The sequence below is a fragment of the Lygodium microphyllum genome, chromosome 22 (genome assembly GCF_053477565.2).
Source record: "Lygodium microphyllum isolate KBCC chromosome 22, Lygodium_microphyllum_v1.1.10, whole genome shotgun sequence".
Lineage (NCBI taxonomy): Eukaryota > Viridiplantae > Streptophyta > Polypodiopsida > Schizaeales > Lygodiaceae > Lygodium > Lygodium microphyllum.
In genome coordinates this window covers 49840674-49863781 of record NC_141156.1, presented here as the reverse complement: position 1 = coordinate 49863781, position 23108 = coordinate 49840674, and the positions used below count along the sequence as shown (strand labels likewise).

Below are 23108 nucleotides of genomic sequence, written 5' to 3'. Positions count from 1 at the left end.
ACAAGGCATTGTGCAATATGCACAATACAACATGCTGTAGAATGTGTCAATGAAGTACATTGATATATGAAAAGAGAGAATGTAATGTCCCTATTACTTAGCTTATTTTAATAAACAATATGCGTATACATTCCAAAAATTGATTTATGTTGAAAGCAAAATTGCACAATTTTAAAACTAGCTCTAACTGTGAAGATAATTGTTATCATTAACGATGTATTATATGCCAATTCATAGAAGGAAGGCTTGGGAAACCCTCCCAAGACAAGCTTATTAAAACTATGTTTGTAGTATAGAACAACAAAAAGAACTAGCCTAGTGGATAGTCACTTGGCAGTTAACTGCACTTCGGTGACGACACTGCCGGGATGGGTGACCTCTCGGGAAGAATTTCCTACAAGCTAGTGGAAGTTTCTCATGTGCAGCCAATGGCGCCAATGAAGCCTTCGTAGCCCGTTGCCAAGTATGCCAAGGTCTATGCCTTGTTCGCCGCCTTAGTCGTGAGCCTTGGAGTTTACAAAAGCGGAGCCCTCTCTCTGACATCATTGATGATGTCATCGAAAATGCTAAAAGCAAACATTCTCTCTTTATCATCGAGACGATGTTATCCAAAATGCTAAAAAGCAAGTGTTTTCTCTTTTTAACACCCCCCCGATTACTATATAAATAGGGGTAGAGTGTCACGTCAAAGAAAGGAACAACCCATTCAGAAGTCTCTCTGCTGTTGACGCGGTGAAGCTCTGCTGCAATCAGTCCAGCCTCTCTCTCTATCCATGCCTATGCGGAAACGCTGCTCAAATCCATCAAGCTTCTTCCATGGATCCCAAGAGACGTCGAGATGCTGAGTGAGGTCATGCTTAGAGAGCTCCCCAACGCGAGGAATTAGTCGCTGCTAAGGGAACTCAACACAAAGCTGAAGTGCAAACGGAAGTTATCCCCAAATCCATTTAACTCGAAGGACCGGTTATTCCACAACAAACCCAGGGTGCGGTCATGCCTCATAATCAGGATGGATGGCCGAACGGAGATAATTAAGTTTAGTATATAAGAAAAGGATTACTTTTAAGCTATCTACAACTTCCTAATTTTAATATTGTTCTTTTGCATCTTACGATAAAATGAGAGATAAGTTAGTAATGTTAGAAAAGCCCAAAGGATAAGTCTATTACATAGATTACGATTAGTTAGAACGTACTTAAACTTACAAAAGCATTTTAGTATTATCAATTTCTTTTTAGAAAAGAACAAGGGAATTGATGAGAGAGAGAGATTCTATGCATCACATACATTGACAGGTCTGTTAAAAATGTTTTATGGTTATGACTGCTTTTGGATTTGTGAATGATGAATTATATCTCTTATGATTTCGTATTTGCATAGTTGAACGAGTTGTGGATTGTGGTGGTTTGGGAAGTTGGAATCCCCAACTCGATGCTCCCTAACACTCTGCAAAGTGTGGAAAAACTCACCTGCGGGGGGGATTCTATGCTCTCGAGGGAGGTAAATGTTTTTGGTTTTAGACCACTCGAGCACCTGAGAGGGCAAAGGGCCCAATGATAAGTGCCCCTGTTATGTAGGACGGCTCCTGAGACTCAAGGAAGCTTGGATAGGCTTTGAGCCAGTAAATTCCATGTTGACCGTGGACAATGTGATCACATAGAGCCCAATCCCGGGGGATTGGAAGGTCCTAGGCTAAACAGTGTCTTTCTGCAGAAAGACGGTTTTGTACCACTCTACAGAATGATGGTTCTACTTGTTATTATGAAATAAAGTAATTGATTTTTGAATTGTTTGTTATGTACTAAAGATTGAGTTTAACGAACCCAGTTTAACGGAGTAATAAAATGAAATTGTTTTTATATGTCTAAACAATGTGGTAGTATGCATTTCTAATTAGAAAACTAAAGCAAACTCAATCGAGAAAAATGGGAGGCCTCAATCCTAACGACCAAACACCTATGGCTGGGTGGACCCGATAAGTCGGGTAACTTTCCAATACTAGATAGAGCTGATTTTGAACAAATTTAAGGCAGGAAATTTTGGGGATTTTGCTGGTACAGTGTTGCTGAACACTGATTGCATGTTGGATTGTGTGCATTACAAACAGTTTTGACAGAGTGCACCTCTGTACACTAATTGCGGAAAGTTACTTCCTACAATTTTTTGAAATTTTCAAATTTCCAGTTTGGTCCCGCTTTGACGTTGCTCTTTTGCCTTTTTTGGTAATTGATAATCATGGCAAATCAGGGAGGAGATGTCTTCACCTATATATCTAAGGAGGACAGATTGGATGGAAATAACTATTCACTTTGGTCCTTCATGATGAAGAATGTACTTGTGGCAAAAAATCTTTGGGATTATGTCAGTGGAGAAGAAGCTCGACCTGGAGTTGTGGCTCCAGCTACTCCTCCTCCAAGAAGATATACACAACAGGCACCTCAGCCTGCTCCACTTCAGCCACTCCCACAAAGATCAGTAGCTCAAAAAGCATGGAATGCACAGGCTTTGTCGCTGATTGCATTGGCAGTTCAGCGGATCAATCATCCCCCACATTCGTTCAACAGCTTCTTTACGGGAAGCTTGGCTAACTTTGGAGCAAATATTTGCAGACAAGAATGAGATTTGCATCTCTTTTTTAAAGAAAGAGCTAGAGACATTGAAAATGGATGAAGGTGATTCTATTCAGGATCACTTGAACAAAATTCAGGACTTGCGAGAGCAACTCATGAATGTTGATGAGTACCATTCAGATGCACATATGATATCTACCACTTTGAACTCATTACCTCCTTTATACTTGGCTTTTCATACGGCCTTAAACCTCACCATGAGGATTTCCGCGTAGCCAATCACTTTTCTTCAGCTAGTCAGTTTACTTCTAGAGGAGGAGCAAACAAGGAGAAATAGTGGTGTGGATGCTATAGCCTCTGAGCAGGCTTTTCTGGCTGGACAAAAGGACAAAGGCAGCCAAGTGAAAAATGCTCCGTAGAGTTCTGGAACTTCTGGCACATCACAGGCAAGTAAAAAACAAGGAGGCACGCAAGCCAAAAAGGGCAAATGCCATTACTGTAAGAAGCCAGGCCACTACATCACTGAGTGTAGAAAGCGAATCGCCAAGGAGAAGGAGTCAGGAATGTCTGTTTCTGACGCTCCTTTCACTACTACTGAGTCCACGTCCTTTGTTGCAGATAGGGACTATTGTTTTTACACATGCAGTTATGGCACCTCTTGGGTAGATCGAGCATTTAGCTCTACTGAGGATGCAGGCACTTGGTTTTTTGACAGTGGTGCTTTGAGGCATATTACATCTTGCAGAGATTTATTTGCATTTGTTCTTGCAGCTCCAGTTGGCAAGTCTGTACAGTGTGTCAACAATGCATCATACCCTGTTCTAGGTATTGGGTTGATTGTGCTCACAGCCATTGATGGCTCTATTCTCCGCCTACAGGATGCTTAAGTTGTGCCAGGCATAAAGAAGAATCTGCTCTCTATTTCTTCTTTGGCACATTGTGGATTGTAGGTCACATTTGATGATGACGGATGCATGGTGAGAGACAAAGAACACATGACTTTGGTCTTGACAGGCACTTTATGCCATGGGTTATACGAGTTGGATGCTCTTTCAGTTGATTAATCAGCGTATTTGACATCCACTCTTACTCCTGCTATGATACAGGCAAAGTTATAGCATGCTAGGATGGGGCATGTGAACTTTGGCAGCTTGATGCTCTTGCAGCATATGCAAATGCTAGATGGATTACCTCTGTTGGAGAGACCTCCTGAGCACTTATGCGAAGGATGTATTTGGGAAAAATGCATCATTTTTCGTTTCCCCGTGATGTTGCTTTTAGAGCAACAACCAGATTGCAATTAGTGCATTCAGATGTATGTGGGCCTATGTAGACAAAGTCATTGGGAGGATGTTACTTTTTTGTGACTTTTATTGATGACTTTACTCGATTTTGTTGGGTCTGCTCTTTGGTCAAAAAGTCAGAAGTGTATGATGCATTCTTGGCTTTTATTGCACTTGTTGAAAACCAGTCTGGCTGTAAAATTAAGACTTTCTGTTCGGACGGAGGAGGGGAATACATTTCCTCTATGCTGAATTCCTTTTTGAAGTAGAAGGGCAATGTCCATTAGTACACTTCTGCTTATACTCCACAGCAGAATGGGGTTGCAAAGAGGAAGAATTGGTCACTCATGGAGATGGCCAGATGTATACTGAAGGCAAAGAGCTTGCCTCACAATTTTTGGATGGAAGCAGTTATTGTGCTTGCCATGTTTTGAACAGATGCCCCACCAAAGCTTTGAAGTAAATTACACCTTTTGAGGCTTGGAACATCCGGAAACCTTCTGTTGGACACTTTTGTACTTTTGGGTGCCTTGCATATGTACATATTCCAAAGGTTCTCAGAAAAAAGTTGGATAACAAGGCTATTAAATGCATTTTTGTGGGATATAGCAATGAGAGCAAAGGCTACAGACTCTATGATCCTGTTTCTAAAAAGGTGTTTGTCAATAGGGATGTACTATTTAATGAAAAATCAGAATTATCCTTGGCTAGTTTAGACACATATCAGGCTGCCCGTGATGTATTTGAAGAGCTGCTGCCCATTACATTTGGTGATTTAGCTAGAGTTTCAGCAAGTGAACTCAATGTTCAGCTAGTTGCCCCTTTGGAAAATGCAGAAAATCAGCCATTGGCTGATCTGAATAGTCAGCAAAGTGCTGAAACTGAAGTTCAGCAAGAGCTTATGCACAGTTAGGAGGCAAGACAAATGCCTAGATAGTATTTACAGACCATGAAAGATAGTCATCTGGATGCACCTATGGCTGGTCGTACTAGAAGGCAAGCTCGTATGCATGATATTGCACATACCATGGAGTTCGTTATGGCAGCAAGCACCCTTGATGATGAGGAGCCTGAATGTTTTGAGGATGCACAACAAAGTGTGCATTGGATGGCGGCAATGCAAGCTAAATTGGATTCTATCATTAAGAAATAAACATGGGATTTGGTGTCTTTTCCATTTGGGAAGAAAACCATTGGAACAAAATGGGTCTACAAGCTGAAACGGAATGCAAATGGATCCATTGACAAATACAAGGCAAAGCTTGTAGCCAGAGGCTATGCACAGAAGAAAGGCATAGACTATGAGGAGACATTTGCTCCTACCTCCCCTATGACGACCATCAGGTCTATGATTGCTTTGGCTGCTCATTATGGATGGATTGTGCATCAGTTGGATATTAAAACTGCATTTTTGCATGGGAAACTTCATAAGCAAGTATATGTACAGCAGCCCATTGGTTTGCAGTTGAGAGCTTGGAACACTTGGTTTGCAAGCTGAAAAAAGCTTTATATGGTTTAAAACAAGCTCCTAGAGCTTGGTATGCAAAGATAGATGCTTTCTTGCTTAGCCAAGGGTTCATAAACAACTCATCTGAGTCTACCCTTTACATATGTAAAGAGGGGGGATCCATGTTGATCATTTGTCTCTATGTTGATGATCTCTTGCTTACAGGGATACATGCTAATCAGATTTCAGCATTTAAACAAAATTTACATCAAACTTTTGAGATGTCAGACTTGGGGTCTTTGCATTATTACTTGGACATTCAGTTCATACATGATCCTAGAGATATTGGGTTATCACAATCAAGATACATTGGTAAACTTCTTGAGACGTGATTTGTTTGATATACACACATATACTCCAACAGTTGGATGTCTTATTTACTTATGCAATACTAGGCTGGACATACAGTTTGCAGTTTCAGCCCTGAGCAGATATATGCATTAGCCACGCATGTCACATTGGCAAGCTGTTAAGGGTGTCTTCCGTTACTTGCAGGGTACTAGATCTCTTGGATTGCTTTATGCCAAGGGGGGACCTGTGCAGTTACATGCTTACAGTGATTCTGATTGGGTTGGTGATTATGATTCACGTCACTCCACTAGTGGCAATTGTTTCTTTCTTGGCTCGTCTTGCATATCTTGGCTTAGCAAGAGACAATCCACTGTTGCCACATCATCATGTGAAGCTGAATACAAGGCAACTTTCACTACCACAGTTGAATGCGTATGGATTAGACGCTTGCTAGCTAATCTGGATGTATCTATTATGGAGCCTACTCCTTTGTTCACTGATAGTCAAAGTGCCATTGCAGTGGCACAGAACCCAGTGTTTCATGCACGCACGAAACACATTGAGATACACTATCACTTTGTCAGAGAGAGGCTACATGCAGATGATATCAGCCTTGTCTATTGTCCTACCACCAGTAATGTAGCAGACATCTTCACCAAAGCTCTTCCTCGTGAAAAATTTGAAGCATTTCGCAATGCTTTAAATTTGATCTCCTTTGGTGGCGGATGATCCTTGTACTCTTGATCGCTCTTCACTTCAGGGGGTTTTGTTGGGTATTTCACTCACACCTCACTCACGCCTACGCTCACATAGGAGTGTCGGTGATCAGTAGGGCACTGGGGCACTCTTTACTCTCACTAGGTGAGGTTGTTTCCCCTAGACTTATGGTATTATTTCGTATGTGCTTATGACACACACTTACGGGCACTTACCGTGTTCGGGTGTGAACATCCCCTACAACCCTAAGGTTTAAGGGTTGTACCTATACTTTCAGTTTACACTCTTTCAGTCTATTGCATTGGGTGTCGTGCTTCACTCTTATACTGTCTACTGGTTTTCTGTGCTGAGCTTCGATCCTGCCTTCCTCCCTCGCAATATGCAAATTGATGGCTCTCTTTGTTCTAGTTTGCAACCCCTCAACAATCTTCACTTCCATGAAAGTTGTAAACGTCTCAATTTCTTCCTTCAGGATCTTAGTATCGTTGTCAACTCCTTTTGTCTTGGACTCACTGGTGTCATCGACTATAGTTTGAGCAATAGCTACTTTGGTAGCTTAGCCTCTCACTTGCCATTATTATCTTCAGAACTAGGTCCAATCCACCTTAACTATTACCTCAACTAGACCCAAAGCTGAGGCCTTGATGTAGGCCTAGAAATAGCCAAGTTGAGCAAACTTGCATGCTCTTTCAACATACATCTTCAAGGGTGCTTTTCACATGCTTGTCTCCTTTGAGAAACCTCCAAGGTGCCAAGTATGTGAAAGCAATTTTTGCTTCCACTCCACATGCTCATCCTTGAGCATTTTCACAAGGCATGCCTCAATCGACATGCTCCAACTTGGACTAACACCACTTTCCATTCCAATGACAGCAAGCATATGCACACTAACATGCTTCTTGCAATAGCAAGAGCAAATCAGATGCCAATGTCCGCCAAATGGCAACCCTTGTCTCCTTTGGCCAACCTTTGGGCCCAAAAACTCCAAGAAAAAGAGCTAAAATGGCCAAATAACTTTAACTCCTATCAGTATCTTCTTTGATGATGGCTCCACTCGCTGTGAAAAACTCCATTTCCAGTCTCCATAATACAAAGCTTCTTCATCTGATGTTGATGGCCTCTTCATAATCTTCAAAATATTTCAGCTCCCTTATTTGCAATCATAATGATAATGAGGGTGCAGTTATGTTTTAAAACAAGGATGCTACATCATACTAGTATTGAATCTAATAAGAGAACATTCAATGATATACCATGAATAGACCATGATCAAGAGCACTAATATGGTTGTGATACCATGTTAATAATCCCAATGTGGGATTAATCATGGTGTGTTAGATGAATAGTGCATTGATAATGAAGGATGATTAAAATAGACAAGGAACTCCATGGCTAAAGACGGCGGAGACACACAATATTCACACTCAACAATTCTTCTCACTTTACATTGCATACACTGGTTACATTTTATAGGGAGGTGAGGCCTCATTTGTGTAGCCTCACAATTTCCGTGTCTCTCTCTCCATGTGACACACTATTACGCACACTTTCCATGTGTGTACCTATGTGGCACACTTCTGTCCACACCTGGCATCCATGTCCTCACACCATACAATATCTAGCACGTAGTGCTTTCACACACACACACCCCCACAACACCAAGCTTACATTCCCAACACCCCCTCTTAAGTGAGGTGTTATCTTTTACGTTTTCACCCATCCAATGTAGCATTGCACAACCGCAATCAGTACCTTTCAACAGTCTGGATACAAGCCTCATATGAGCACCCTATTCCTTGAAAATACCCTGGCTAGTGGCGAAGGGGCATAGTGCATGAAGTTTTTATGTAGTTTGTAACACACCCTCTTCAGTTCTAGCATGGTATATCAATTTCAACCCTTCAAGGAACCTGATTCCATGTAGTTTGATATAGGACTTTCGTGAAACATGTATGGCATTGTCTCTAGTACAAAAGTGCTCAATAGAATAGTGCCAGCTTAATCTGTGTCTGCACATATTGATATCCCAGTTTCCATTATGCAGAGATTTTATGAGGATTGGATTCCCACTGCAATTGTATGTTAACATTCTGAAGTGCTCCAATGTATAGCAATAGACACCTTAAATCGTACAAAATTTACCTTAGCCACAAGGCCTAGCACTGTGTAATATGATAGGCTCTTTGCTCAGCCTCTTTTTGATGCTCCTGCTAATCTGCCTGCTTCTGCCAGTGGATATTATAGTTTATCCAATATCGTGCACTATCGTTCAAGTATATCAACAGCATCAAAGCTGCTGGCCAATGAAATCTGTAAGACCTTGGCAAAATTGACTCAGACACTCAGTGCACAGTAGGTATCTGCCACTATTGTCAAAGGCGAAATCTGAGCCAACAAGTTGTTTTCATATGGTCTGTTCTTCTTCCATAAACAACCCTTACACCACAGATAAACATATTTTTCTGTCATACTCGCCCCACACATCACTCTGTTCTTGAAATCCATCATGCTAACTTTTTTTTCTGAATCCTAACCACACTTGTGCACATAGAGGGTTCTTGCAGTTGGGGATATTGGAAAAATCAAGGAACATCAATTATGCATCTTTTCATACCAAGCATAGGATAAATTATTTGAATTTTCAACTCACATGGTCGAGTAATGATCATGCCGTCTACATGTAGAATCAAGATAAGTGAATCCTTACTGAACTTGCATACTTAGAGGGTGGTTGCACTTGGGGCTATCAGTGAGACCAAGGCAAATGAAATATGCATGTATCTTTTCATACCAATTATAAGGTACTTGCTTCAAGCTATAAAGTGCCTTTTGGAAATCAAAGACTTTGTGTTTTTATCTCCAAGCAAGGTGGCTGAGTTACATAAATTTCTACCTGCAAATCTCCATCTAAGAATGCTGCATATGATAGCGAGCTGCCTTCGTAAACATTTGGGATTTTAGAGCCTTCATCCATTAAGGCATTCGGCATTAGTTTTGTTGTAGATGACGAGGAATTTCCTGTTAGCTCTTGTACTAGACATCTTCCTTTGAGAGAGTCCACCAGCCTAGGAGAAGTCTTCTCTGAGCTTATACTCTTCATGTATTTGGATTTGTACTATGTCTTTTAGCATTGTGATGGTTATGTCTAAGGGATTTCTTAGAGTTTTCTTTTCTTTATAAAAGAAAAGCATGTTTGTTTTTTATATGAAGACTCTTCACATATCACACATACACTGTATGAGAAATTATCTGACTTTGCTATAGTGATTGAACTGCAACCAAGCACAACCTAGGATTCTGTTAGAATTTGAACACAAGATATGAATAAACTTGTAGCTCTTTATTCAGGCTAAAGTTGTAGCTGAAGCGGCCAATGGGCCAGTCACTCCTCCTGCAGAGAAGATTCTGGAAGACAAAGGCATTATCATTCTGCCAGACTTGCTGCTTAATGCAGTATTTTCAAAACCATCATGTGTCTCAGATTAGTTTGTGTACTTCAAAGTAATGGAAAATGGCTCTACTCAAATAGACTGCATTAGTTTGAAATAGTGCTGATGCCTGTTGTTCAGGGTGGTGTAACTGTATCGTACTTTGAATGGCTAAAAAATCTGAATCACATACGTTTTGGTCAAATGAGCCGAAGAATGGAAGAACATTGGAAAGATGTAAGTGTGTAGCACATTTCCGTTAATAAACAAAGAAAAGCTGTTACCTTCGAAAAGCCACTCTCTGTTCAGGAATCAAGTTAACATGGTTCACGTTAAAAGGTTTTCTTGGATGCCATGGAGCGTCAGTTTGGTGATGGAAAAAAACTCTCAGAAGGGCTTCGTAGACAGCTTGTGAAGGGGTACTATCTTAACCAATCTTGAGTCAATAGAGAACATAAAGTGCATTACATTTTAAAAAGCACACTTAACTCCTTCCAAGAGAATTTCTCCTCACTTCAATAATGATAGTTGAATTAGAGCCCATGAACATCCAGTTTGAATTTCATTTTTGTCCATCCAGGGAGTAAACATCTCAGCACTTTTGTGACTACATATGTCACATGACTCAATAGCCTTGAGGCACCTTGTTGAAGTGTAAGCATCACACCTTGCAGGGCAAGTTACATTTTGAGGGCACCATCCCCAAATGCACCATTCTATTGATTTTTCTTTTGCTACTTATTTCCTTGGCAAAGGTCTAACACAGAAAGATATCAGTACTTTATATGTATAAGCCAACACCCTTCTCTTCTGACTGATACATCCAGATAGGCCATAGGCATAGATGGCACAAAGAGGGCCTAGGAGAAGGAGGATGAGAATAGACAAGAGGGAAGAGATGTGAAGAATCAAGAGCATACACACAAAGGAAATGGAGACTTGAGCACACAGAGAGATTGGGCTAAAATCTCTTCTTCTTCCACCACACAAAAAGCTAAGTCTACAACATGATAAAAGACTAATATGAAAATACCGCAATTTATGTACATGTGGTCACTAAATATGAACGTGCTAAGGAAAAAAGAGGCGGCACAATAAATGTGCCATAACCAAGAATGAACTACGTGGGTGTAGTCCAATTGTAGAATCACTCGCATATCCTCATGTCGGTCACCTAACATGCCAATGAATAATATCCTGCCATATCACCAAGACATGTAGTGGATGCCAGCTCATGTAGAGCTTAACATCTCAACACTCTCCATCAAGCTTAGTATGAGCTTATGAACTCCAAGCATAGTCATGAAGTGTTGAAACTTCTCGACTATCAATGCCTTCTTGAAAATGTTAGCAGCTTGATCCTCTCTGCTGACATAAGCCAAGAAAATATCACCTATTAGAACCCGCTCTCAAATGAAATGGTAATGGACCTCTATGTATTTCATCCACACATGATATACTGGATTCCTAGCCGATTGAATGCTACTAAGGTTATCGCAATAGATGATAACCTTTTGGTCCACCTACATCCCTAAATCACCAAGTAACTTGCGTAACCAAGCTACCTCACATAGTGTAATTGCAGCACCTTTGTACTTTGCCTCTGTACTAGACAAGGCAATTGTCGGCTATTTCTTGCTGCTCCTAGTAATAGCAGCACTACTACCAAAGGAAAACATAAAACCACTAGTAGATCTCTTGTTTGAAATATTGCCAACCCAATCTATATCTATAAACTATGTGAGTCCAATGGTATACGTGCACCATAGAATTAGGCATAATCTAATGTGGACTTGACATAGCACGCCACACCGCATCTAAATGTGGCTTCTATGGAAGCTACATAAAGTGACTCTCCAAACCAACTGTGTAGTTCAGGTCTGGCCTAGTGATTGTCAAATAGATAAGACTACCCACAATCTTCCGATACATAGTGACATCCTCAATTGCATCACCCTCATGTACACTAAGCTTAGCATTAACATCTAAAGGTATAGGCATAGGCTTGCAATCAGCCATACCATACTTTCTCAACTCATCCAATGCAACTATCTCTGTAACAACCATATACTTTCTGGAGCCTTAATTATCTCTATGTTGGGAAAATAGCATAGCTCTCCCAAATCCTTCATCTTAAATTCAGTCTTGAGGAGACCCTTCACATGGTCAATCTCTGTCTCACTTTCACCCACAATGATCAAATCATCCACATATACAATAATAACCACATTACATGCATCACTCTCATAGACATAGAGTGAGTGATCAACCCATGCTTTGCAAAACCAATGCTTACAAGGTATTTTGCAATCTTGTCATGCCATATTCTGAGTGCTTGGTTCAACCCATACAAGGCCTTATGAAGCCTACATACATAATTTGGATGATTCTCATCCACATAACGAAGTGGCTGCTTCACATAAACTTCCCTTACAGCTCCCCCTGCAAAAAGGCATTCTTTACATCCATTACCCTTTGATGTAGCCATTGCTATGACAACCCTTATAGTGGCCATTTTAGCCACTGGAGCAAAAGTATCCTCATAATCAATACCATGAGTCTGCGCATACCCTTTGGCAACCAGTCATGCCTTATAGTGCTCAATAGACCCATCTAACTTATGTTTAACCTTGTAAACCCATTTATAGCCAATGGCTTCTTGCCTTCAAGTAAAGGCATCAACTCCCATGTGTCGTTATCCATAAGTGTAGCCATTTCTTCATTCTTAGCACAATCCCAATACTCATTTTCCACTGCATCCTCAAAACAAGTGGAATATCCTACACAACCTTAGCTATGTATACATAGTCATGACCTACATACCTATCATATGTCAAGCGTTGTGTTGGCTTTCTTACTCTACTTGACCTGCGTGGACTTGGATTAGTACTAGGTACTTTAGTATCCTCTTGTGCCTTCCGCACACTAAGTGTTTTAATAGACGGAATTCCAAACTCCTCATCCAAGCTCTGCTCAAAGCCATTTGAATCAGCATCAACATGAGAGAAACCCGATGATACATCTGTTATAATAGGTGACTGATTGCACAACAATAACCACAATCTGCAATGTGTATATAGATGTCTTTTGTGTCTGCAACCCAGCAAACACTTGAAACCTTACAGATTCAAAATATGTAACCTGTACACCTGTAAATAACCAACATAGCCGAAGCTACAATATACCCTAAAACTGTTGTCGGGACCACTTGCAGGTCTAGAACAAAGGCCAAAATGACCTCAAAGGCTAAAAATTACAATGCGAAAAGCCCTAAAGGGCTTATCTGTAGTATGTACACTATTCTTCTTGCTCACCAAGTTTGACTGCAATTGGAGATTGTAGCCCTGCCAGCCTCAGGAGCCTTGTGCTGCTATAACCCAAGGCAAATTAAACAAGATAGAAGAGCTTCTTACCTATTGTTTGCTTGCTTTCTTTTGTGCTCCAACGTCTTCTCCATAGCCTTCAAACGAGCTCCCGCAACCATGGGACGACTCTGATACCATGAAAACAGACAAGAGGGAAAAGAGATGAAGAATCAAGAGCATACACACAAAGGCAATGGAGACTTGAGCATATAGAGAGATAGGGCTGAAATCTTCTTCTTCTTCTTTCACACAAAAGAACTAATTCTACAACATGATAAAAGACTAATATGAAAATACCACAACATATGTATATGTGGCCACTAAGTGTGAACCCGCTAAGGACAAAAGATGTGGCACAATGAATTTTCCATAACCAAGGATGAACTATGTGGGTGTAGTTCAATTGTAAAATCATTGGTGTATCCTCATATCAGTCACCTAACATGCCAATGAATAATATCCTGACATATCACCAAGATACATAGTCGATGCCAGCTCATGTAGAGCTCGACATTTCAACAAAGGAAGTATGAGGAACTACATCACCATATAGCACTCTCTATTGAGATCATATAGTATATGAGGTTTGGATAAGTTCTTTTGGTGGAGATGTCAATGCAAGGATGATGTGTAGACAATACAGTACCTTTTGATATCAAGGGAGATCCTTTAGAGTTTCTTGTGATAGAGGAGGACTATGGAGCATTTGCTGGTGTTGGTGTAGTCACCCACAATGGTCAAGAGTTACAGTAATCTAGAGCTAATAAGGAGGTGGCCTTCCCACATGGAAGAGGGAGCAACACAGTGGACTACATACTGGGATCATGGGAGACATCCCAACTCATACATAACTTATTAGGATCCCCTCCCCTGACCCATTGGAGCAGATCTCTCCTTTTTCATAATACCCTTAGATCATATTTTCACCTTGCGGATCTTGATTGAGCAGGCGAATGCACAGGGCTGCAGAACTCATTGTTGCTTTGTAGATTTCATCAAAGCTTTTGACATAATACTACAAGACTCGCTAGAGCGGATATGAGGGAATCATGTCAGTATATGACAGAGTGGTGGATTGAGTTAGATTCCTAGGTGGTTGTCAGATGAGATACAGAGTGCCATGCAGATGACATTGATGAGATTGCTGAGTTCTCAGATAGAGGAGATGGTAGTAGTTTATCACTCTGGACTACTGGCCACTCTACTGCTTTATGCTAATAACAATATCCTCATATCTGACTCATAGGTGGGATTTTTGTGCCACATGAATGCTTGAGTGATTTTTTACACACAGAGGGCTCTCAATGAATATTGGGAAAATCAAGTTCATGATCTCTCACACATACAGATTGGCTTTAAGAGAGAGAGCGGTCACTTATTGAGGCAGCCAAGTGGAGGTGACAAACTCATATGTATACTTAGGCATTGGTTTTACTAGCAAAGGTAGCTGGATTTCCATGAGATAGGCAGCATAGGACAGACTTATGAGGGTACACCACACTTCCACAGATGGAGCAATAGTCTGGTCAGGCCCATTCTCAAGAATCCCACACAAAATGATGGATTTTTTATATATTTTACATTTTTCACCCAAACTATGGTGTACGCATTACCTATATTGGATCCTAGCCTCTCCACTAATGATTGATAGCAGTTAGAGAGACTTCAGTTCCTCATAATCTGTAGGATCTTCCACAGTGGACCCTGAATGCCAGATGAGATAATCAGAGTAGAGCTTGTAGCACCCCCCATGGTAGTGGAGGTTCTATTTCAGACCATCAGTAACATGAGACTTATCAGATCCTTGAGACCAGACAGGTTACCACACCTAGCCTCAAAAGGCATCATAGAATCTTGCCACACACAGCCACCACCCATCATGGTCTGCTGCAGTGGTCCATTAGTTTTTCGGAGCATGGATTGGGCATAGAACCCTTAGTATCATGAGAACATACTCTTTAGAGAGAAGAGAAATAGAGTTTTGAGATAGAATCTAATACAAATGCATAGTCAAGACACTTGGTCAGCAGACCCCTGTAATTGGGGCAGCAATATAGAGCACATTTCCTTTGACTCACAGATGATGGGGTTATCAGATGACGAGGTTACATGGATTGTAAATGTCCCATGCAATGAAGGTTGCTATTGGCCAGGTTAGAGTATCGTTGCACAGTGTCAAGTTTGAGGCAGGTAGAGAAACATTGGTGTCCGAGGAGGACATGATATGTAGGTTTTGCCATGGGGGAGCTAGAGTCAGAGGAGCACTATAGCTATAGATGTTCATTACACAATACAATCAAGAGGAGATGCCAATGCTTGTTTAGAGAGAGTTTTGGCCCATCTAATTCAGTGATAGACTATCCAAACTGGAGATGTCTTGGTCCTTTCCTTTTGGAGCTACAAAGACATCAAGAGAGGCTTCTATGCATGCAGAGTAGAGGTCCCAACCACAGGGTACCAGCTTCTTCAGGCCCACCAACACCCCCTTCTCTCATATCGTCCACTTCCGAGTGGGGACTCACCATATTGAGAGCATTGGATATTTGGGCAATTAGGAGACCCATACTGCTTGGTCATAGACCATGAGGGCCTTATCAGACACAGATTTCTCAGATCTAGGCATGACATCAAAGAAGCATGGAGGAGAAATGGTGAAAGTACAACAGAGTTGAAAAGATATGAGATCCCTCCTTGCATCTTGCATGGGGTATGGAATATTAAATCATGTCATACCCACTGGATGGAGCTAGGATTTCTTATTACTCATCATGATTGTACACTTGTAGCATGCTAGATAGGACTACACATGGAAGGCACTAGGCTAGACTTTGTTTATTTTCAGTCATTATTTGGTGGATTGCTGTATATGGATTTCTCTTATAGACTGATTTTGGCTTCAAATAGATGTTAATACATCTTTCTTTATTTTTTCTTTTTTTATATGTTGGACCCCTTGCAACACTGTGCGTAAGAGAGACTAGGCTGTCTCCCATCTCTAGTCCATTGTCATATAACTTGTGTTTTCTAGCCATATTTTCTTTACAATTTTATTCATTCAATTTTAGACAGTTCTTTCAAGTGTAATTTTGAATGAAACATTATCATCAGTGTATATATTCGAGTCTTATACAATGCCTTGGCTCTTTGTAGACGTAGCTTTCAACTCTTGTTACTAGAAACATAAAATACAAGAGTCACGAGCAAGCTATAGGCAAGCAAAGAAACCACAGCATGCCAAGAAACCAAATCATCCCTGGGAAGGATACCTGCATATTGCAGGATGCTAAACTGCCAATGAAGAAGACCTCTCAATCAGGTGATATGACTGAGTGTGCACGTGTGCACACAACTGCACACACTCCTTGATTAGTGACTTTCCTTCAAAGACCAAGTGCTCCGACAATAGAGATTCTTTCACTTGGCACTCACGTCCTCCAAGCAGTTAATGGGCAATAGAGCATGAGACCATTGTTGGTATGCCTAGATATGCACTTGATTGAGCTTATATGGGATGATGATTGACAAATTCTCCATTTTACTACAACATCCTGAATTGAACCAAGTGATGAGGATGGACATTGTGAGGTTGGATACTAAGGGAGCGTGGGTGAGTCCTACACAACAGCTAGGTATAAAGATGATTCAATATCAGAAACACTTCCATATCTCAGAGAGGATGGTTTTATCACACATCAAGCCTACAAGCCACACTTATCACATGGCCAAGATGTGCTATCCACTAGATCTACACCTCCTCACATGATCTGAGGATAGATGCTGAGACTAAGCAGTACATATGTTTTCTATCACAAGATCAGGCAGGGATACTACTCTCTCTCTTTGAAGACAACTTTGGGCCGCTTCGACAGATTATAGAGTATGAGGATTAGAGATACCTTGAACTTATCTTTGGAACTCAAACGACTTAAACAAACCCTCATATGCAAGTGCAATATCTTCAAGCCCACTTGGATAGAAGGTGCCCACAAATTTTTTCTCCACAACTACGACCAGAGAGCCTGTCCCTCCCTAGCAAGTACCCCTCCCCCAATCTTACTGACATACCATCCTCACAAGTTACTTTGGTGCAAGCGACGGCTTTGTGCTGTGGGAGACACCCACAACTCACAAGGAGACAACCTTGTAGGCTGTTGCCCTTGTCATTGCCGAATTTGAGCCATGGTCACCAACTCGTCTCCCTGTGAGTCCTCATCATTGCTGAATTTGAGCCATTGTCACCAACCACAGAAGTGTCCACTAAGTCACATGAGCTTGGATGACTGGAAGTAATAGAGGTAGCACCCCATGACAGGTGTGACTTATACCATAATAACAACTTGATGGCAATAGTTTCCAAGAGTAGACTTATTAGACTTAGTTATATCTACTTAATAGGCATGATCTGATTTTACTTGTCTTTCATCTCATTCCATTTTGTACTCTATGATGAGACATCAATTGTTTCATGTGTACTTCATACGTCTTTCATCTCATTCCATTTTGTACTCTATGATGAGACATCAATTGTTTCATGTGTACCTCATACGTATGTCATACAGGTCAATTTGGCCTTCCACAAGCATTAGTATACATCTTTCCTAATTAAGCAGCTACCCTAGTAGTAAACCATGCATTTTAATAACCCAAAAATTCGGATTCAAATCTTGTTTTTTCCTATCATGAGATGAACCTATAGGTGTAGAAAGTGAATTGAAGACCTTCTAGTCACTATATGTTAAACCTAGACCCACGGTATTTTTTTTCAATATGTTACCAATATGGAAGCATGCAAAGTATAGTTCACTATTCCTTGCTAAACTATACATGACCCTAAAATTCTCCGTATGTTTCAAAAATGTATAGGAAAACTTTTAATATATATACAATGCACATAATAGATTCTCTAATTTAGACAATGAATATAATACAAGACCACATGGCACAAACATTAACAATGTAAAATATGTAATAGTAGATGTGTCAATTAGTTCTTTAATTAAACATTTCATATATATTTAATATCTAAAAAGCTATTTTTTCCTAGGGCCATATTTGATATGCATATAAGATGCATTTTTTCACCATAGATTGGAATATTATGGTTGATAAGGAGTCTTGTCACTAGGAGTGACAAATAGACTTGATGATATAATTAAAATGAACTCTAATTCTTGTACCCCTTGCTCTTGGCCTAGGGACCATTACAGTAGCAATGAAAGATTTGACAAGTGTGCAAGCTATGTGGTATAAGAACAAGACAAAGGAACAAGGTGCAACGTGAAACTTTCATTAAATTGAAAGTTAGCACCTTAGAATTGAAAGTTTCACCTAGTTAGCAACTCACTCAGGGCCCTTAAGTTATTAAGCAAGCCCTGAGTTTAAGTTTGGTCCAATGAGCAGCTCACCTATGATAAATGATTAAGTCATTGATTATCTCTCAATAAAAAATGTGATCTAGTTAAGGAGCAACTAGGTATTCATTTGGAAACTTGATCGTGGCTATTTAGGGCTCTCTTTCTCTCTCATTCTTAGAGCAACCCAAGTTTGGAGAGCAATAGCAGCAAAAGAGGATGCATGCTTGCTGATTTGTCACAATGAACAACAAGAGGAGAGTGTTTTACTGCCACATTGATGTGCTGGACAGCCGGAATCAATCTCTTTTCTCTCTCTTAGCTTATGCAAGCTCTGTTTATAGCAAATTAGTATCAGGGTTTTCTGTTTACATCAAATCAAGGGGCTAGGATCTATAGAAATCAGCCATTTTGGGTCTATAATTGCTTTGCTAAAGAGATTCCAACCAAAAACCCCAATTTCCCCCCCTTTTTTAGGGTGGCCAAATCATTGAAGATTTGGGGGAGACATTAGGACAAATGTATTAAGACATGTAAGACTGATTTTCCAGCCATTGAAAGCATTAAGTTCAGCATCCAATCTCAAGGCAAATGCATGCTAGAGATTAGCGTTTATGGACAATAGGTTTATAGGTCTGAATTACTTCAATTGGATAGTGAAGTGAAGATGCATTGGTCAGGCCAAAGCTCTAATATTGTTGGACAATCAAGTTTGAGGCCTCATTCAACACATCGAATCGGTTTGGGACTAAGATTCATGTGAAATCCTCATTGCTTGCACTGTTACAACAATGAGAGACAATGGATGCATTTTGCAATGTCATTTTGGTCAATATTGAAGCGATTGCATCTCTATATGGTTGAAGAGAGTCTAATTGGAAAAAATTCAAAGCTCGTTGGTCAAAGTTGGTGAGAGAAACTGAGGACATAGCAATTGGAATGAATCTGGTCCATTGAAGAGTTAGGCACACAAGGAACCATTAGCAAAATGAGTGTTGGTCTATGGCAACTGCATTGATTACACGGGCCAATCACAAGTAGTTTGTGTAAAGCCTCATCTTCAATGTTAAAGAAATACCATAAGGAATGCTTACCTTGAGGGCCAATTTGGTGTTGTCTACTATGCGATAGATTCACAATGTATTCCATGTGAGTCTATTGAGACCTTCAATGGGCATGTACTTGTGGATGCTATTGATGAGATTTAGCCAAAAGTTGAGGAATTGGATGGGATCCATATTTCTGAACAATTCTTGGCACATAAGAAAAGGAAGGTTAAGATAAAGTTTAGCATCAGTATTTGGTGGAAGTTAACTATGCACCATTCGATGTGAAGTAGATGGGAGAGGGTGAATTAGCACATTCACCTCAATTATTGTAGCTTCACCGTGAGGCATTTCAGTTGAGGCCAACCTTGATTGTAGCTCCATCAGGCTCAAGAGAGGGGGGATAATACGTCCTTTCCTGCTTAGATATGCTCAAATATCTGCTAGTCGCTTGATGTGCTTTATGCTCTCCCAAGGTAGTATACCTTGAAAGTATATCTGCTTTGGGGCCTACTATGATTACTATTCTAGCCACTATGTATGTTGTTGTGCAGTTGTGATTTGGATAATACTCATGGACGTGTATATGACAGCAGCAGATGCACATCTTGCTTGGGTCATTTTTAATGTTACGTGTCAATATACTTGTTTCAGTTTGCATTTGGTTTATACACACATGCAATTGGGGTCAACTACTAGGTTTTAAAAGGGGGGTACATCACAGAATGACAAATAGGCTTCACGATATAACTAAAATGAACTCTAGCTCTTGACATATTAGCCATTGCACTAGCAATGAAAGATTTGACACCAAGGCATACACTCGACAAGTATGCAAGCTATGTATTACAAGGACAAGATAAAAAGAAGAAGGTGCAATGTGAAACCTTCATTAATTTGTAAGTTTACACTTCAGAATTGAGTTATATCGAAAATTTCACCTAGTAGGAAGCTCACTTAGGACACTCAAGCTATTAATCAGGCCCTCAACTTTCATTTGGCTCTATGAGCAACTCACTTATGATTAATGATCAAGTCATTAATCAATCCTTAATAAAAAATATGATCTAATTAATAAGTAACCGGTTATTCATTTGGAAACTCGATCTTGGCTATATTTGGGGCTCTCTTTCTCTCTCATTCTTTGAGCAACCCAAGTTTGGAGAGTTGTAGTTGCAACAGGAGATGCATGCTTGTTGATTTCTCACAATGAACAACAAGAGGAGAGTGTCTTCCACCCATACCGAGGTGCTGAACAAGAGGGAATCAATCTCTCTCTCTCTCTCTCTCTCTCTTTTTTTTTTTTTTTGCAGAGATAGAGATCTTAAGGTGAACCTTAGGAAAACTAAAGTTATGGTATTTAACACTTCAGCTGCTTGGGTGACAAGAGCTGAGCACCAGTTTACTTTTGACGGAGAGCCAGTGGAGATGGTTAGGCAGTATGTTTATTTGGGGGTCACATTGAAAGGACCACAGTTCTCTTGGAGAGAGACATCAGAGGCTCGTCTGGCAAAAGCATATGCAGCCTTAGGTGCATTGGAGAGGCAATGTGCTCACATACAATTTCATGAGCCGCGCACCAAACTGTGGCTTTTTGACACCCTGGTTACACCCACACTCCTATATGGGGCAACTATTTGGGGTCCGAGTCTCTTTCACACGAGGAGACAGCCTTTGGGGGACCAGGATGGACCAAAGAAGGAATACTATGATGGATGGGAGCATATGGAAAGACCACTGGTCATGATGATCTCACGCATGATACGAGCGAAGAGCTCGACCCCACATGAGATTATCAGAGCTGAGTTGGGAGCATCACCCATGGTGGCTGAGGTCTTGGTCCAGGTAGTGACTTTCATACATAGACTATGGGAGCTCCCCCAAGATAGATACCCACGGCTAGCCTTGGCCTCTTCTAGACAACTAGCAGCAGACGGTGACAGACACTGTTGGTATGCTCAGATGAGTACATGGATGAGTCTACATGGGCTGCAGATTGATAGACTACCCCCCTTCGACTATAGCCTGGATTGCCCTACACTTGACCTAAGCCGATCAGAGCTAAACCATGTGATCAGAGCAGACATACTGAAGTTAGATACGGAGAAGACCTAGATCCGACCCCCCTCCCCCCATGGCACGAGGATGGCACACTACCAAACCCACTTCCTTCAGGTATCTGAGGATGGTTTCATCACCCGACCCAATTACATGGACACACAGCTGCCTCATGGACTACGCACAGTTATTGGTCAGATCCGCACCTCATCCCACCACCTGAGGATTGAGACAAGCAGATGGGAGGGTATACAAACAGAAGAACGCATATGCCCACTATGCAATAGAGAGCCAGAGATAGAGGAACACTACATCTGCCGATGCACTGTATATTATGACATACGAGGTAGATACCACTGTCTGTTTCGAGAGGGTTTTGGACCCCTGGGACGGATCATGCAGTTTGAGGATCAGAGATGCTTGGGATTTTTCCTCTTGGAGCTCTAGAGGCGCAGAGCAACAATTCTACGGAGTAGGAGGCCCCCACAGCTCGGCTCACATAAACAGAGAGCAGTCACTGACTTTTTCACTGATACACGACAGAGTATGGCAGATACCACTACTACTGCCACACAGCCTACAGGAATACATCATCATTGGACCTCATCCTCTGTAGGTGTCCCTTTGGATAGAGCAGTGGCACTTAGCTGGTCTAGGTGCCCATGTCCACCCGGACCAAGGCCTAGACATCCACACCACAGACAAATTAAAGCCATCATTGAGCGCCACAGGAGACAAATGCCGAGACGCCTCAGCCATGCAGAGATACACCTCCCTAGAGAACAGACATATCATTGATGGAGAGTTTTCCTTTCTCTAATCTCACTTTCAGATCACTGACATGTTTCCCCTTTTATAGGACACTACTTCATTTCTTTTTCGGTCTTATAGGCATGTTTTTCATCTTTTTTCTCATTTCAGATGAGAAACACACCATCATTGTATGTACTGCTTTGGTGTCATAGGCCACATTGGCCTTTTAGAGACGTTAATATACTCTTTCTCTCTCTCTCTTTCTCTCTCTCTCTCTCTCTCTCTCTCTCTCTCTCTCTCTCTCTATATATATATATATATATATATATATATATATATATATATATATATATATATATATATATATATATATATATATATGCAAAACATTGATGTACCCGTAGAGATACAGTGGAGTATCTATGCCTTGTATGAGACAGTGACGGGCAGAGTATGAACACCTGAGCGCATCTCAGATACAGTCAATAGCACCATTGGGGTGAAACAAGGCTGTCCACCTTCACCGACACTATTTGGGTTGTATATAGATGAAATTTCAGAATATGTGGATAGGACTGGTGGGGCCGGAGCCAACCTAGCTGGAGTGCTGATACCATTACTGCTTTATGCTGATGATATTGTACTTATATCTGACTCGCCTGAGGGACTAAATAGACACTTAGATGCATTATCAGCTTTTTGCAGAGATAGAGATCTTAAGGTGAACCTTGGGAAAACT

General features: G+C 40.9%; 1 protein-coding gene across 11 annotated transcripts in view; it reads left to right on the top strand.

Annotated features, from left to right (window-relative positions):
* The window catches only part of LOC148017135 (uncharacterized), a 123838-nt gene that overhangs the window by 94501 nt on the left and 6229 nt on the right, over window positions 1-23108 (top strand). For 8 of the 11 annotated variants that reach the window (XM_087662505.1, XM_087662501.1, XM_087662503.1 and 5 more), the window contains 3 exons: window positions 9717-9821; window positions 9938-10033; window positions 10136-10215. In XM_087662505.1, the coding sequence (XP_087518631.1) occupies window positions 9717-9821; window positions 9938-10033; window positions 10136-10215 (281 nt within the window). Of the gene's footprint in view, window positions 1-9716; window positions 9822-9937; window positions 10034-10135; window positions 10216-18356; window positions 18432-23108 lie in introns of all 11 variants that reach the window. The other 3 variants (XR_015687844.1, XR_015687843.1, XM_087662502.1) reach the window with 3 other exon arrangements.